We start from the raw sequence: 17,284 nt of genomic DNA on the forward strand, positions 1-17,284 counted from the left end.
TAAGTTGAGATTGCAGTTATTGAAAAGAGATGGCGTTCTAAACGGTCTATATCGCCGCCTCTCGCTTCCACAACAGCAACGATCTTACTTCAAGAGGTTGTATTTATCCTGATATTAAAAATATAGTATATAGACACATTTGAAATAAAAATTGCCAAAATAAATAGTGAGTTATATACATAAGTATTTATACACATGAGGCCTTCATAAACAGCAATATATAGCACTGAATACTAGGTATAATATAAGCGAATAGATATTATATATTATTTATTATAATAATACAGTTGTCTGTAGTCTAATTCATTTACAATTTTCTTACTTCTCGAATAAATTATACTCATAATTTATTGTCGTTTTTCTTACTCCTTAGTCCTTTCAACCCGAAGAGCCAAAAATATATCGTTTTTATAATATGTTAGGGATGCTATAATAATGGAAAAGTTAGTTTGTGAGTTGCACTTTAACGGCTAAAACACTATACCGATTTTGATGTGGTTTTTCTATGAACCCAAAAAATATCCCGACATTATAGTCCATGAAATCGCTAGAAAAACGGAATAATGAATTAAAACAATAAAATTACCTTAAAAATACTTTATTCTTACAAAAATATGTACAGTCTTACAAATACGTAATCACATTACATAAGACGTTCATTCTAAATTCTTCTAAACTCAAATCGCATCGAATGACAGCGAAGCGGCGTGCTTTCAGTGTCATATGATTTTAGACTTTAAGTTGGTTAATATAAAACATAGTTCAGCTTAACTCACACTAAAATTAAGCAAAATTATGCCTTATAATAAGACACATAACTGTTAAACTCAATGGAACGCCGCTCACGAACGCACTCACCGCTTCGCTTCAATCCCGTTGTAAATTGAGCTTTATTACACTAAAATAGGGTACAAATTACAAGTCTTCTATACTCCACTTGTATGCTTCCTCTTCTTGAGCTTTCCGCTTGCTTTGTTGGTCGAAGTACTTCTTTTCGTAGCCGTTTGAGCGATCGACGCCATCCCAGCGGTAGCCTGGACGAATCCCAAAGCGGTTGATCGGGAAATTGCCTTTGTACATGGGTTTTTCTGGAAGGAAAAAGGAAAATAATGATAAAAAACTTGACTAATAAATCATATAATCTTGGACAAAAAAAAAAATTGGCTGGTCTATAACTTAAGGACTCCGGTTAGATCCGAAACTAGTCGGAAAATCCCGATAAATACGCGTGAGTATACCGTTGCATCATTTACTAGCATTGAATTAAACTAGAACATTGAATATATATTAAAATTAAGTAAATAGAGCCAATAAATTAGATAATAATTTATAAAAAAAAGTAATAACAATATTTCACACAATGCCAGCTAGTGTCAAACTAAGCAAAGCTTGTATTATGAGTACTAGACAACTAATAAACATACTTTTATATTTCTAAATACAAACATAATATAGATAAATAACACTTAGACACAACAAATGATCATGCTCATCACACAAGCACTTCCCGTGGGTGGGAATCGAACCCACGACTACCGGTACAGCAGTCAGTACGACTAACCACTAGACTAACCAGCCTTCAAGTCAAACATTATCATGCCAGAAATATCACACAAACTCACCAGGCCCCAGCTCTCCCCTCTCTCTCTTCCGCTCTCTAATATACTTGAGCATAGGATCCCCTGCCCTCTCAATCTGCTTCAGATTGTCTTCTAGATCGCGGTCGTCCTTGTGCCTCGCTAGCGGCTTCGAAGCTTCATGCAGGAACTCGGCTACGCGTGACTCTTGGTCTTGGATTTGTTTTATACTGAAATTAATGTTGTTACGATAAGAAAAGGGCATTCTGAAATGTCTGAACAGAACTTAAGAACTTTATAGTGGGACTGATTCATTAATGATGCAACGGTCGACTCGCGACCCTGTCGCTTCAGCTCATGATTAAGGACTCCGGTTGGGTCCAAAACTATCATTTAATAACTTTAGGGGTTACTTGTAATTCTGACTTATTTAATGACATGTTAAAATTATTAGTACCTCCAAGGTAAGAATCATTTATTCTTAAATCTGGTTTTTTTTTATAGTGATCATTATTTAAAATCTAGTTAGTACAGAGTTTAAGTATTAAAACAGTGTTTAACATATATAATGTCACAGCTTAAAACTTACCCCTTACTCCATTTCTTGTATTTCTCGTCCAAAACCTTTTGTCTTTCAGCTTTTTCTTTCTGTTTCTGCCTGTCTTCCGACGTTTCCCTTTTACCTAAAAACAGTATAATATATTTTGACTTTATATATAGATAATACAGCAAGTGTAGAAAGCAATAATCGTATAGTTTAGTTATTGATATAACTTTGGCTACATAATTAGATTAAGATTTTAGTAATTTTTTCAGTAATTGAATAATATCATCAATGTCAGGGACTCCTAGAGCTACTGTATGAGACTTAAGGGAATTATAACTTACTTTTTCTTGAAACAACTTGAGCATTTCTTCCCGAGACTTCATCGGACATCTTCTTAAACACCTCTTCCTCTTTTTCCCTAAACTTTTCACTCTCTTTCCTCAGTTGCTTCGCGTCTTGCAAGCCAGCCGTCATACCAGTAAGAGTTTTAGCCATTTTCTTGTTAGACGGAGGAGGGCTATCATTCCTTCCCCGTCTATCATTATTCCTCTCTCTCCTAGGAGGTGATTGGTCTGAATCACTGTTGTATTTTCTCTTATGGTCCGATCGTTGTTTACGACTGGGGGATATAGATTTCTGCCTCTTATTTTTCCTTGGGGGAGACATATCGGAATCTGAGGAATGTTTGTACTTTTTGGATCTATCCTGTCTAGAGTTATGTTTGTCATTTCTGTCTTTATAGTTCTGTTTTTCCGGAGAATGCCTGCGTTTCTTTGATGGGGAGAAAGGTTCTGGTCTTCTTCCATCTGATTTAGATTTCCTGGGGGGAGACATGTCTGAATCGTAGTTCTTTTTTGACTTTCTAGGGGGAGAGTCATCATTTCTTCGCGAATCGTGATTTTTTTTAGATTTTCGGGGTGGAGACTCATCCGAATCATTATTTTTGCGTGACTTCCTTGGTGGTGATGCATCAGAATCGTTATTTCTAGATTTTCTTGGCGGAGATTGGTCTGAACTTGGCGATCTTCGTTTTGAAGTATCTTTTCTTGACTTTCTGTGAGGTGAAGGGTTTCTGTCGCCTCTCTTAGGTGAATGATCTGTAGATACTGTTTCAGGTCCAAAATCTCCCCATCGACTAGGTTTTCTAGCTCTTTCTTTTTTAGAACTTCTTGGTGACCTATCGGTTTTCCTAGGGGGACTAAAATCACTATCGCTGTCATGTTTTTTGGAAGGTTTAGATTTAGCTTGATTATCATTTGTAGGTTTCCTTGGTGGAGAAGCATCAGAATTGTTTTTCTGTTCATCTTCGGAGTCACTGTACATTTTACCAAATATCAGTTCATTTTCCTTTTCGACTTGCTTTATGTCACTTTTTATTTCGCTGATTTCAAGTTTACTATTGAATCCATCATCCTGAAACAGTTTTTGTTTTTTTTTTTAAAGAAATTAAATAGAACCTAAGATATTTACTTAGTGCATTAGTAATAAATACGTTATTTTTTAAACCTGTTGAACATTAACTTTATCTTCTAATTTAACACTCAAAAATAAGTTAACAGCAAGCAACATTTTTAACACAACATTTATTAAAACTTACTACTAGCCAAACATCTATTGAAATCCTCCTGTCCTATCCTATCCTAAATATCACAGACCCTGTGATTTTTTTCAAGCCTATTCATAAACCGTTGCCAAACACAGGCACCATACTATTTCTTTCAGACCACATTTCTGGCTACATTAACCTCTGGCATATCTGACTAGATAATCACAGTTTAAGTATATCTTTTTCATATCAGCTCCACTGTGCATGGGCCACACAGAATCAGCTATTGCAGCCAATAAACCATAATTAAGAGATTATAGTAACTGAATAGTATTCTACCTGATTAATAACTTTCCATTTTGAGCTGATACTGAATTGCTCCGCCTTTTTAACTTCCTCGGGCCTCTCATCAATTATGCCAGCTATTTGTGGAGCATCCTCACCCTGATCCAATATGTCCAACTCATCACCGTCCAGTGGACGGAGCTTAGATAGATCTATGTCATCATCTATTATTTTAAGGCTGAAAATGAATGATAGTTGACAGTTAAGATTAAGACTTTAGGTGGCCCATCTAAAGAAGACCCAACTCCTAGACTATAGAATGTGAATAAAATTAGAAAGAACTTGATGATTTAGCCATTGTATATTTTTTCTGAGTCACAAAAGAAATATACATTGTTACTACAAATCTAAAAAGAAATGTTTGTTTGGCAGTCCTATTAACCAGTATTTATCCATGATACATTTATTACATTCTTGTACCAAAGTTTGGTCTTGGTTGTACAAAAACAAAATGATTTTATAGATGGTATTACTATTGATGTGTCGGTTCTATTCTAGGTTAAGGTAACTGATATTGATCGTAATATTACCTACGTTAAAAGCATGATAAGCTAGTTAAAGCCTACAAGCATTATTTTTCTCAATTGACAACAAATAAGGAGGGAAACTGAAAAATTGGTGGTTTTAAGGTTATTATCACTAATATAGTTTGTGATTGACTTCTAACGATTTTAAAACTTTGCTGTTCATCATCTAATGCTATTTTAATTAATGTATGCTGGCACTACTTCAAATAAACACCAGTCAAACAGTTACGCTTACCCCGCGCCTTTGACGGACTTTTTCTTCTTCTTTTTTTTCTCTCCCGACGGGCCACTGAGATATTTTTGCAAATATGCTTTCTGGTTGATATTAGTAGCCATCTTGTGTAAATAATAAATTTGTTATTCTGTATAAATTCAATTAATCTAGACAACAGGTTATCAAAATAACCAAAACTCTTTTGACAATTATTTGACGTTTCGTTGAAACTGTTCAAATTTAGTATCATGTTCAGCTTGGCGTGGATCTTCCATCTCTGTCGTTTGTAGGTTAGTGAAAGAAACGGATGTGTATAATATCTTTGGCATCAATAATCAGTGTTGTGCAACTATTACATACATTTTTTCACATTTTTTGTTTTAAGTACGGTTTTCTAAGTAAATAAATAAATTCATTTTAATGTGGAGTAAATTAGTATAGGTACAATATAATTTATGCACTCAAAAATAAAATATTAATATTTTATAACTTCTCTCATTCAATGATTTGCAATTGCTGTTGCCAATCTATGTATTTTTATGACCTCTAAACTGAGGTAGTGTTGTATTGAATCCGTGTTCAAATAAGATACTGAATAGGCAATAAAACAATGATTCTTGCTGCAGCTATGCTCTTTATTATTAATGATGCATTAATGTTTTAACAAAAATAAGCAAACTTCCATATCGTGTCCGTCAGTGAGAAGCAAATGGTCGTATATATCACATTTATCAAGGTTGTCGAAGGATTTACTTTTTTTGATCATTGTTACCCTCACGGAGATACCGGGATTGTCTCTGAAATTAATAAAAATAATACAATAAATACATTATTAAATATTGCAACTAATTTTGTTACTTTTTTGTATGAAGCAAGTATGTTAACAAATAAAGGAACAGTGGAATTTATTTCATAGTTTTGAGGATGTGATTGAAGGTTATAGAAGTGTGACTGAAGGGGGTCCCCTTTAGTGGAAGACTAACGGTCAATGATTTAAAGTATAAAAAAGTAAAATATTAAAGTTACAATATAATGAAATTGAGCATAATCACGTTTCAGCGGAAATAAACACTGTTAAAAAGTTATGAATAGGCCAAGAATGGTCTTCAAAAGATAAAGACGTATGTAAACAACTGGAGACGTTGTTGTTTACGGAAACTCACGGCCCTTTTAAGATTTAAATTTAGGGTTAAATAAATTACCAAAAATAAATATACAATCGCATTAAAGTAAGACTTTAAGCAGCCCTGCATCCATTTCAATTTATCGCATTATCGATAAATGATTGATTTTGATTCCCGATATTTTTCAATCGTTTTTGCAGTTTTTTTTTAGTAACTGTTGATTTTTATTCTAAACTTACGTTGTTGTTTGGTGCCGCGTTGTATCTATTCGCGGATCGTTGAAGCTAAATGAAAAGAAAATTTATAAATTTCAAATTACATTTTAAACAAAAACTTTAAGCGTTAACGTTATTTTGGCGGTAGTTTGACATTCATTGCTCCATTCGTATACAAGACAGAAATAAATGAATTATCAATAAATGTCAAAAATGCGTCAATAAAAAGGTAAATTGAGTTGAAAAGTATATCGAAACCTGACGAAGAAATATATGGGAATGGTCAATTTATTTATTTCCTTTATTTATTTAGCAGTACTTCATCACAATCCTTCTTGCTTCACTCTCTTATCGGTCACTGTTCTTAGTTCGTACACATCATCTGTCTTAATTAATCTCAGTAAGTCTTTGTTTTACACTCCACAAACGCAATACGTGCTTTTTCTTAGAGAAATGGATAATTGAGGGTAGAATTATATTCCATTTGGGCACTAATTGCAAGCAAAAACGTGCAAATATTGGTCATCTTAATTAAAACTTGAAGGACACAAAATTGCTCTAATTAGTTAACAAAGAAAATATATAAAAAATATGGTCAATAATGTTATATTACTTACTGCATTGTTGCCGTTGTAATACTGTTGTTGACAAAAATCAAATTACTTAAGTATTGTTTTAGTGTTAAACAAAAAACATTACCTTTTTTTTCTTTGTAAAACAGGATATAAACAACGAAATAAAGTTTCTGTACACACCACACAAACAAGTCATGTTTGCTTTGAAGACAAAAAACTATCGAAATTGCAAAATGCTTGGTCAACGACAAATTCATAAAGCACTTTTCAAATAAATTTGGTAGTAGCTCAAATTTCAGGTTAAACGGTTTTGTTAAAAAACTTGCCATCACAATGTCAATATTATATTCAGGCTGTAGCCATGGTAAGAAAATGCATTTGAATATTAAAGCCCTTTTTATAAGGCCATATGCATATATAATAAGACGTCTTCAGCCGAATAGACGTCTTATTATTAAAACTTAGAAAAACCGTAACTGTATGTCATCATTATGATTTAATCCTTTTTGAATCGGTAATCATCCGTTGGTCTGCAAGCACCCAGCTAATAGATAATACTATTTATTTTACCTCTCTATATCTTTGCAGAGTCCTCAAATACGGTGCAATCTATGGAATATAAAATAGAAAAGATAATGTAAAAAAATACATTTACGGGTGCAATTTATGATGTCGAGGTGTGATATTTTGAATGTTATGATGATTATTTTCGTCTGGTTGAATTTGATTGTCATTGATAACGCCTACATGCATATGTACTCCATTGTCATGAGGTCCTTGTAAATGAGGTCGATGTACCTGAGGTCCCGGTAGGTTATTATTACTTACATATTTGAAGTTAAGATCCTGAAATTAAAATATTATGATGAATGACTATTTTTTTTTGTTTGAAAGTATTTCGATAGACAGATATTTTCCTGATCTGTTCTTCTCGAGAGTCCCAAATAACAAGCATTAACTCTCCAATAGCTTTTTGTTTGTAAATTATTAAAATAAAATACTATTGTTGAACTCAGCTCGGTCAGAAAGCCTTTACCAACCTTGTTTCCAGCAAAAGCGATCAAAAAAGTTGAACGACAAGGCTCTTTAATAACAGCCTAAAAATCTTTAATGTTTTGCATAGTCCACACCCCGTTTATTTAGAATTGTTTCGTTGACTTACGCCTAAATCATGAACTCCCGAAGTTCTCTGTAAACATTAACATTTTACTCATAAATGTAATCAATATTGAACACAGAAAGTCAAAATATAAGGAATATTATAAAGTGTTAGATAATTAGCCATAAATACGTACTGAATAGCTCGACGGTGGTACCTAGGAAAGAAAAATGATCATTTAATCAATTTGAAAAAGTTTTAAACTAATTTAGTTAAAAATAGTAAGAAAATATGCTTACGTAAGCAACTTTAAGAGACTGTAAATAAAAAGTAAAATATAAATAAACATTTAAAACATCTTGTGGTATTTGATTTATTTTTCATAAATGACTATTATTTCATGCGAGTGTATTTTTAAAAATTATTGATAAATATGATTTGATTAAGATTTGCACTTACGCCTAGTCCTCCGTATTGCTAAAGCGAACAAAGATACACGTAAGTTTTTATTTTATTATCACACATATTCCAAAAAACTTTCATTAACAAAAGAAGTGAAATAACATCTGAAATTGAAACACGAAGAAATATCTTACCAATCGGTAAACGTTCTAAGGTACCGAATTGACAGGTTACATAATAATACGAATATATCCGTAATTATTATTAAGAAAAGAAATAATTGCAGTAAATCATTTATTAAAAAAAAACACTGAAAACAATAGACAAATAGTGTGGCAAGTACAAAGCATAGAAAGTAGAAACATACTGTTACGGCCACATTTAAGAACAGCACTCAGAAAAAAGTCACTTCTCAGTGACGGCTTGACATTTAAAAATCTTTAACAAAGTGTCTGTCTTGAATATGGCCGTTGAACATGGATAATTCAAATAAGAAAAAAGAAAAGATGAAACTAAACATAATTTCTACTAACTGATGATAGTTCGTCCACACGTGTTGCGAGGATGTCCAGCTGTGAACTCTGCAAGTCAAAGGTCTAATTTCTATTACATCAAATGCGGTTTTTATAAAATTACGGTTTAGTTACGCACTACTTAAAAGTTAAAACAATTGTATTATCTGTGGTTAATATCGTGCACAATGGCGCGTTTTTTCAACGTACATTGATTAATGTTATTTTAAAATTAGTGTCTTGTATACGAATGGAGCAATGAACATTGAAAATGTTTGGACCATTGTGGACAGTTAATAGGTAATTAATATTACTAAATTATATAGGTAATTAATACTATTTTCTCCAAAAAGGTATTGCAATAGAGTACGTAGGAGCCGTCCAGGGTGTCCTTAAGATATTTACCCTTAGTGCGTTGTCGTTATCATCGTCGTCGTCTTCACGATCGTCATTTCGCTGCAAAAAAATAGGTTTAACTATGGCGAAAAGAAACAGTTGCGTGATTGAGACGGTATAAAACACACAATATTTAAAAAAAAAACAACATACGTGAATGTCAAAAAAGCCCTTTTGACATTCACGTATGTTGGTCAGTTTGAAATCATATTTAAGTTTTTTATAATACTTAATCTGTGGTTAGACTTGAAACATGTATTAAAAAAAAAAGAGTTTTGCTAACCATACCAAATTTAACGACAGTTTTTCATTTATTATTTTTGGTTTACATCTACACCATTGGTTTCTTGGATGACGTTATTTTTCTATTTCTATTCACAAGTAACAGCATTTAAATATGAAAGAGTGGTAAGTTAATGAACATTGCAAAAAATAAATATCGATATTAAATTAAACTTACGTTATCACGCCGGTCTCGCCTGTTATCCTGTGAATGTATTATTTGTTTAAAATTAAATCCTATACATTCCGTGCGTTCTGTTCACGTATTATTCTTTTCCTAAATCAAATACCACCAGATGTTGGCCGAATGAAAGAACCCCTTTGTCCCCGTAAGTAAATGGAAGTAAGTAACTAAATTGCTAAATGTAGTTACAAAACACAAATCATTAAAATTAATACAGAATAGAAGTTAATCTAAGAAAGAAATAGGAGTCAAAGAATTACTGTAGACGCAATTCTAAAAATTTTAAATCATAATAGGAATTCATTTGGAAATATAGATGATGTTATGTAAAATGGCGTCGACGGCTAATAGTCACATTACGTGCGGAATTCGCACGCATGGATTACTTTGTCTATTTTGTATGTTTTTCTAACGCAATGGTCACTGTCATATTATGCCATATAATGTCTGGGCCATGAAATTCATAACAAAAACGTGTTTTAGTTGCAATATATTTTTTGTTAAATTCATTTAGAAATATTCTATTTGCGTAACTTTCACCATGTTAAAGTTAATTTGGCATTTTGTACCCTTAAGAAATTATTGAAGGATGCAGAATGCTTACAACAGATTAGAAGTCGATCCTTAAATACTTAGCCAGCCAGTAAATAAAACTTATAAGGGTTGAACGTAAAGGGACTCACATCTCGCCTATTATCTAGATCTCTTCTGTCATCATTGCGGTCTCTTCTATCATTATCATTGTCTCTCCTGTCATCGTTGCGGTCCCTCCTGTCATCATTATTATCCCTCCTGTCATCGTTATTATCCCTCCTGTCATCGTTATTATCCCTCCTGTCATCGTTATTATCCCTCCTGTCATCATCATTATCCCTTCGGTCATTATCATTATCCCTCCTGTCATCGTTGCGGTCCCTTCTATCATTATCATTATCCCTCCTGTCGTCATCTCGTCGGTTAAATCTATCATTGTCCCGCCTATCGTCATCTCTTCGGTTCCCTCTATCATTATCCCGCCTGTCATTATCACGCCGGTTCAATCTATCATTGTCCCGCCTGTCATCATCTTGTCGATTCCTCCTGTCATTGTCGAGTCGCTCACGTTTAGCTTGCCGGTCTCTCCTAGTTCGTCTGTTATCATTGCGCCTGTTATCATTACGCCTGTTGTCATCACGCCGGTCGTCGTCGCGTCTGTCGTCGTCATTTCGATCATCATCGTTACGGTCGTCATCATTTCTATCGTCATCTCGCCGATCATCGTTCGTCCTGACATCATCTCTTCGGTTGTTGTTTCTGTTCCGTCGGTCTCGCCTGTCATTGTTGTATCTGCTGCGTCTGTCGTTCGTGCGTCTGTCATTGTCTAGCCTGTCATCGTTTCGATCGTTGTCGTACCTGTTAAGTCTGTCATTGTCTCGCCTGTCGTTGTCGAGTCTGTCGTTGTCAAATCTATCGTCATCGTACCGGTCGTTATCATATTTGTTGCGTCGATCATTGTCCCGTCGGTCGTCGTCTTGTCTGTCGTTGTCGTTTCTGTCGTTATCATATCTATTACGTCTGTCATTGTCTCTTCGATCATCGTCTTGTCGGTCGTCGTATCGGTCGTTATTATATCTGTTTCGCCGGTCGTTGTCACGTCTATCATCGTCTCGTCTGTCATCGTCTTGTCTGTCATCATCGTATCTATCGTCATATCGTCTGTCGTCATCCCTTCGATCGTCATCGTATCTGTCATTGTCGTTGTTGTATCTGTACCTGTTTTCTCGTCGGTCATCGTCTGTTCGATCATTGTCTCGTCTGTCGTCGTCAGTGCGATCATTGTCGTATCTATTTTTGTTTCTTCGGTCGTTATCGTATCTGGTTCTTTTAACGTTTTTATCTCGCCGGTCGTCATCTTGTCTATCATCATTATTGTCACGCCTTTCCCTCGCAATGCCGCAACCACGACGACAACGCCTGGCGCCGTCATTGCGATCATTATCGAACCTATTGTCTGTCCGAGTGCGTTGTACTTGTCGTTCGTAACGGTCGCCATCAAGCCGGTCATCATCGTTTCGATCATCATCTTGCCGATCATCGTCCCGGCGATTGTCGTTTCGTCGATCACGACCATTTCGTCTATCACGACGATTTCTTCTGTCGTTGTCATCATCGTCATCGTCGAAGCGGTCGCGTCTCTGTAGTCAAAAAAATAATTGTTCTTACTTCAAGGTTATAAATTCTGTAATCATTCTTTGAAAAACACGATTTTTTTTTTTTCAAATAAACGCCTTATTTCCAATTTTAAAATTACGTGACGAATTCATTACCGAAAAAATATCATAAATAAGTTAAAAAAAGCTAATCATCCATTCTAAAAGTTAAGACCAACGAAGGTTAAAGGTTCTGTGTCTAGATTTGAAGTGGTGCTCAAAAACTCACATAGAGTGCATATAGACCATTTAGACTTAAGGTTGGAAACAGGAACTTAAGTTAATGAAAAACATTAGAAAATATTAATTAAAGTTCAATTATAGTAAAATTTAAAATCATTCCTTAAAATGTCCGTTTGTTTAAGTAGCGATGAAAAATATGACAATCGGCTGTTTTCATTCACCTATCTATTGATGGACTTTGTTATAAAGTGAAAAACTACTTCCTCACTAAGGAAATTAAACCCTGTGTCGCGGGAGGTTTACAAACATTAACGTCAAGTCATATGCACAAAGATATCCAGACTCAGAACATGCATTCGTGGGTCTCACAAATGCTTGTCCTACGTCGTCCTCTAGGCGTTTGGCGTGGTGACCTCAACCATTCGGCTATCCATGCAGTCTCTTTATAAAATATGTCCATCAATGATAGAAAATTGAAAACGGCCGTTTATCTAAACAAATCCATTAAATGTCTTTGGTAGATCATGAATGGTTTGATATTGAAATTGATAATAGTGAGGTAGGCAAAATTTTGAGTTTACCTCTTTGTTTGACCGGCACAGGCTAGCCTCTTTGCCCGGTACATCTCGCTCTGGCAGCTTAAGGCAAAACCGGAGATCACACAAGGACTCGGACTACGGTATGTCAAAAAACTATGTCCGATCCTTAGTATTAATAAGGCTTAAAAGCCATCATGATAACGTCAAAAATAAAAATGATTTCTTTTTCGATATTATCGAGTCTGAATTTTTCCAGCATTTTTTGGCACCTTTTCCAAGAATTTTTTTTGCAGAAGTTTTTGCAAGTTTTCTTTATTATACCTAAGTTGGATCGGAGAGAGTTTTTCTTGATAATATATGTTTATTCAATGGATATGTCAGTGCACACAATAATTTTTATAAATACAATAAGTGAATGCTTGAAATCAACAAAACTTGTAGCCTTTTATTTTATGCTAGTTAGGCAGATTTTTCATAAACTCGGGACAAGCATTTTCAATTGACATCACGATAGTCCATTTAGGATCATCGCTACCAAGCTGACTTAATTCGATTTAGTCAATAAGATTATTTTATATCGAATTATGAGTTTCTTATAAATTGAATAATTGATAGTAACTGTCGTGAGAATGATTAATTATTAAATTATGTAACGGTTTATCACGCGTATTTATCGGGGTAGCCCGACTAGTTTCGGACGGCGGGATCGCCGCGTCTGCTCAAGGACTCCTGTTGGGTCCGAAACTAGTCGTTCTACCCAGATAAATACGCGTGAGTTTCTAAGTGACTTACAATTTTTTTTCAATGATATTTGTCAAATAATGCGCTGCATTTTTAAATTAAATCTTGTTTCTATCGTAATTGCAATACTAAGTGATGAACGACCTTACGAAATGTTGGTGTTAAAATATTATAAGATTATACCAGATCATCATCGTCGTCGTCATCATCATCATCCCTGTCTCGTGCTTCCTGAAAGGAACAGGTTTGTTACATGATGTTTAAGGTACGTTCTTAATTTTAAGGTATCATCTACTTATGATTCAACTACCAATAAGACTATTGTTACAGTTTGAAAGCAAGAATTATGTCGTTTACATAATGACAAAAGATAGGAAGTAGTAGAAAGGATAAGGAAAAAATAAATTAAAACTTACGTCATCGTCATCACGGTCTTCAACCTGCTGAAAGAAAGTGGCGAGAAAGTAAAAAAGGCAAAAACAAATAACTGCACAAAGCCTTATAGAATGAGGTTAACTGTTGGTAACACGGAAACAGTTTATCAAATACATATTGTAAAATAGGGTAAAACCCTGTTTTACAATAGTTAAAATGTTCATCTTTATAAAAAGTAGGTCGACCGTTTTTGTGATAGTGACTGTATTGCTGGCACTGATCGCAGCTGATCAGTAACACAAATTGTCAAGCAGATCCCTTCATTTATGCAAGGACACGTAATCAATATCGCAAAAATTTAATATTTAAAAGAAATTGAACAGAAAAAGATAGAAGTTTTTAACGAAACATCCTTGGGTCTCCAGTGACATCTAGCTTTATTAGACCCATGGGAGCCAAGACTCTAGAAAATATCAAAAAGCGCTGATAAAGAAGGAAATATATTTAAAAGTTACTTTTAAACTAAGTCTTTGCAGTCGTCTCCGCGCTTGCTGTTCTGGCTGGAAACAAATGAATCAATATCGTTAGTACACTATATACCAAGTTTGATAAACTATTTCGGTGTCAACTGTTTTTCAAACCGCACAAAGGGTGGGGTGTGTTAAGTTTGTGGCGTCGGTCTGTCTGTCAGTGGTATCATAGCTCCAAACTATGACTCCAAAAGATTCGTTATTAGTGTCACAGGAGTATTTTAATTTTTTCTTGTTTATTGTTTGTCAGGCCTGGGCTTGGTTTGCCAGAGAGACTACAATGTCCATCATTAAGGTTATTGCAGGTGCGAAAGAGATGCCGTTCTACGCTTTGTATTTTGATTTAGCATCTTTCTTTAAGAGGAGTTTGTATTCCCTGAGGACCCAGTATTCATAGAACATTTTAATACCCGAAATATTTCAAATTAATGACTTCATTTATGCAATTTTAATGATAGGCTCTTGGCTTGATTGCCCAAACAATTTAGTTATGATCATTGCATAAATACAATTATTTTTTTAATAGGCTTTAAAGTGTCGAAGCAAATCGATCTGCTTAATCTTAGATAATCCAATGTTAGCTGATACGGAAAACGTATTTTGATCCTTTCGAAATACGAGTCATTTAACAATGGGTAGTCTCAGGTGTAACCACATTGGGATTGATTAGTAGCATCAATTTATATTACCTGGTCATCTAAATTCTGCTGGCCGGGCTAAAGGGGGAAAGAAAGCAAACATGTAGTATGTATGTATGTAATACAAAATGTCAGTGATTTAGGGTTTGGAACCTTGGATTTGAGGTTTATGTAACGAATTTTCAATTGCCTCTATTTTTAAATAGCTAAGTTTATATAAGTTTTTAATTTCTGAAAATTGGAGTACCTATATTTGGCAGGATTTTATGATACGAAAAATCCTGCCAAATATACTCCAATTTCTTAATAGATTTGACACTATAAACATTGTCTACGACGAATTTTTGGTGTTAGGGATAGAGTTATACTATTTCTTATCATTGGAATCAATGCTGACTGAAAATAAGAACGGAATTTGAAATTTATTCATCTCGATGTAATCCCTTAACTACCAGAAACGAAAATGTAGCTCAAAAACATATTTGGCTACATAATTTTAATTATCCCGCGCAATTAATCTTGATCACTGATAAAATAAATCCATGCAAACTTACCGCAGGCGCCGGTGCAGCTAGTACGACAGCGAGGCACAGAGAAAAGAGGATAATCCACCTCATTGTCGCCGTGAGCCCAACAAAACGCTACGGACGTAACCTCCTTCTCCGTATATATAAAAAACCGATGAATACCGTAAATAATCGATATTAATGATTGCACGGTATAAAGTAATCGAGCGTGAAATCTCACCACAACTGTGAAAAGTTAAGATTTTGGTGATTTTTGATTTTTAATTAATTGTTATGTTAATAAGATTTCGATTTAATTGTTATTAAGTTCTTATTTTTTTTTATAATTGCCACTCGTGATTAAGATTTACTTTTATTAATCCGAATATAAAGATTATTGGATGGTAAGACGAGATTAAAAAAAATGTAGAAGTACCTTTTCTTTGATCCTAGAGTTAAAAGGAAAAAGTTTAGCCATTGTAGTTTTATTTTATTAAATGTTAAATAGATTTTTATTATAATTAAAAGTATATAATAAATAAAATATTGAATGATTTATTACAGTGTACAAAGTAATAATAATCTTAGTATTATTAGTACTAATCATTAAAGCCCTAGGAAAGTCTGCAAGGCAAAGGCCTCCCCTACCCTCTTTCCTGTCATCCCCGTCTACCATTCAGTCTGTCATTTCCATCTTCTTCTGGGTCTGACACGAGGTCTAATATTATTATAGCGACATTAGCAACTAGTTAGCTTTTCAAAGTATTTTGCATTGATACGTTAGTGTGACTTTTTGGTAAACAAACTTTTTGTCTAGTTATTACACATTTCCTGGGTTGGTTTAAGAAAGAAATAAGTATTGAAATAAACACATCATTTACCTTTTAAAATATTTTTTTCTGTAATCTACGGCGTAATGGTGCCTTCACTATATCTCAGTTTCATTCGACACATGGTAACAAAAACATATCCAAGTTGATGACATAGACAGCAAGTCACACTGACAAAAAAATGATCGTTAAAAAAGACTATTTGTGTTTCTAGAAAAAAAATCTATAATTTATTATGGAGAAGTAGGTATTCGTTCTTAAAAAGTATATTTTTAAAATGTTAACACTGATGTTTCTCAAAAGCCAAAAAAATCCACCGTTCATAAAAAAAAATATTCATCTCGCTCAAAACGTTATAAAAAAGTTCGTTTTGAATAATACAATTACGTCTATGAAATACGTCTTCTACAAATGCAATATCGAGTACTAATATGATTTTTTTACATTTTTGTTTATGGTAAATGTTAGTAATTGTGTATACATTGCTACATTAATGTCTTTTTATTGCTAACATACCAATATGAGTGTTACAAAAATACTTGTGATTGATATTACGTAACAATAGAAAGTGGTATTTGTAATATAATGGAGGCATGACTTATGAAGATTTTTGAAGGCTTTATTAACAAAATAAGCATCTATTTATGCTTATTTTGTTAATAAAGCCTTCAAAAATCTTAAAATCTAATATATAAAATTCCCGTGTCACGATGTTAGTTACCGTACTATTCCGAAACCGTTCGAGCGATTTTTATAAAATTTTGTATACAAATTGGGTAGGTCTGAGAATAGAACAACATCTATTTTTTATGCCCCTAGTGATAAGGCTTGCTCACACTGAAAACAAAATATTTTATTATTTGGACGAAATTGTTTGTTTTTATTTTTTTTATAATGTGGCACTAAAAATACATACAACTAGAAAAAAAAATTGCTGGGTCAATGAAAATCCTTAAGAAATTGAAATTAAAATCGTTTCCATGTATATGTATCTGTAGATACCATATTATGATACAACTAGCTTTGCACTCGGGCCTGCGGCCTGCTCGCTGCACTTCGAAAATGATCCCACGGGAACATAAAAACAGGATAAAAACTATCCAATGTAACAGATCCTGATTATAAACTATCTGTGTACGAAGTTTCGTCTAAATCCGTTCAGTGGTTTTTGTCTGAAAGACAAACAAAAATCTATTCATTCATAAAAA

The 17,284-nt window shown here is 33.9% G+C and overlaps 2 protein-coding genes and 1 long non-coding RNA gene across 3 annotated transcripts; all 3 read right to left on the minus strand.

Moving 5' to 3' along the window:
- Window positions 1-582: 582 nt before the first annotated feature.
- LOC113505112 (BUD13 homolog) lies at window positions 583-4,993 on the minus strand. The gene is made up of 6 exons (XM_026887638.1): window positions 4,778-4,993; window positions 4,010-4,193; window positions 2,466-3,537; window positions 2,167-2,260; window positions 1,623-1,807; window positions 583-1,088 (listed from the first exon to the last, which is right to left on the minus strand). The coding sequence occupies exons 1-6, from the start codon at window positions 4,876-4,878 to the stop codon at window positions 916-918; spliced, it is 1,809 nt and encodes a 602-aa protein (XP_026743439.1). The 5' UTR covers window positions 4,879-4,993; the 3' UTR covers window positions 583-915.
- A 2,812-nt stretch (window positions 4,994-7,805) lies between these two features.
- Window positions 7,806-12,542, minus strand: LOC113505057 (protein PIF-like). Its single transcript, XM_026887564.1, has 6 exons — window positions 12,516-12,542; window positions 10,229-11,719; window positions 9,540-9,566; window positions 9,089-9,139; window positions 7,966-7,986; window positions 7,806-7,859 (listed from the first exon to the last, which is right to left on the minus strand). Exons 1-6 carry the CDS (start codon window positions 12,540-12,542, stop codon window positions 7,806-7,808), a joined length of 1,671 nt encoding a protein of 556 aa, XP_026743365.1.
- An 854-nt stretch (window positions 12,543-13,396) lies between these two features.
- On the minus strand, window positions 13,397-15,548 carry LOC113505177. The gene is made up of 5 exons (XR_003401608.1): window positions 15,295-15,548; window positions 14,792-14,818; window positions 14,088-14,132; window positions 13,614-13,637; window positions 13,397-13,428 (listed from the first exon to the last, which is right to left on the minus strand). It is a non-coding gene; the product is annotated as an uncharacterized LOC113505177 (long non-coding RNA).
- Window positions 15,549-17,284: the final 1,736 nt, after the last annotated feature.

Source organism: Trichoplusia ni, chromosome 24 (assembly GCF_003590095.1).
Source record: "Trichoplusia ni isolate ovarian cell line Hi5 chromosome 24, tn1, whole genome shotgun sequence".
In the NCBI taxonomy this organism is placed as follows: domain Eukaryota; kingdom Metazoa; phylum Arthropoda; class Insecta; order Lepidoptera; family Noctuidae; genus Trichoplusia; species Trichoplusia ni.

Bases quoted from the DNA above. Each gene is read 5' to 3' on its own strand.
- LOC113505112 (XM_026887638.1), bottom strand. From the start codon at position 4,878: ATGGCTACTAATATCAACCAGAAAGCATATTTGCAAAAATATCTCAGT. The intron at 4,194-4,777 runs GTAAGCGTAACT...ATTCATTTTCAG, and splicing joins AAGTCCGTCAAAGGCGCGGG to CCTTAAAATAATAGATGATG. The intron at 3,538-4,009 runs GTAGAATACTAT...AAACTGTTTCAG, and splicing joins AATGGAAAGTTATTAATCAG to GATGATGGATTCAATAGTAA.
- LOC113505057 (XM_026887564.1), bottom strand. From the start codon at position 12,542: ATGTACCGGGCAAAGAGGCTAGCCTGT. The intron at 9,567-10,228 runs GTGAGTCCCTTT...ATACATTCACAG, and splicing joins ATCTAGATAATAGGCGAGAT to GATAACAGGCGAGACCGGCG. The intron at 7,860-7,965 runs GTACGTATTTAT...TAATGTTTACAG, and splicing joins TACCACCGTCGAGCTATTCA to AGAACTTCGGGAGTTCATGA.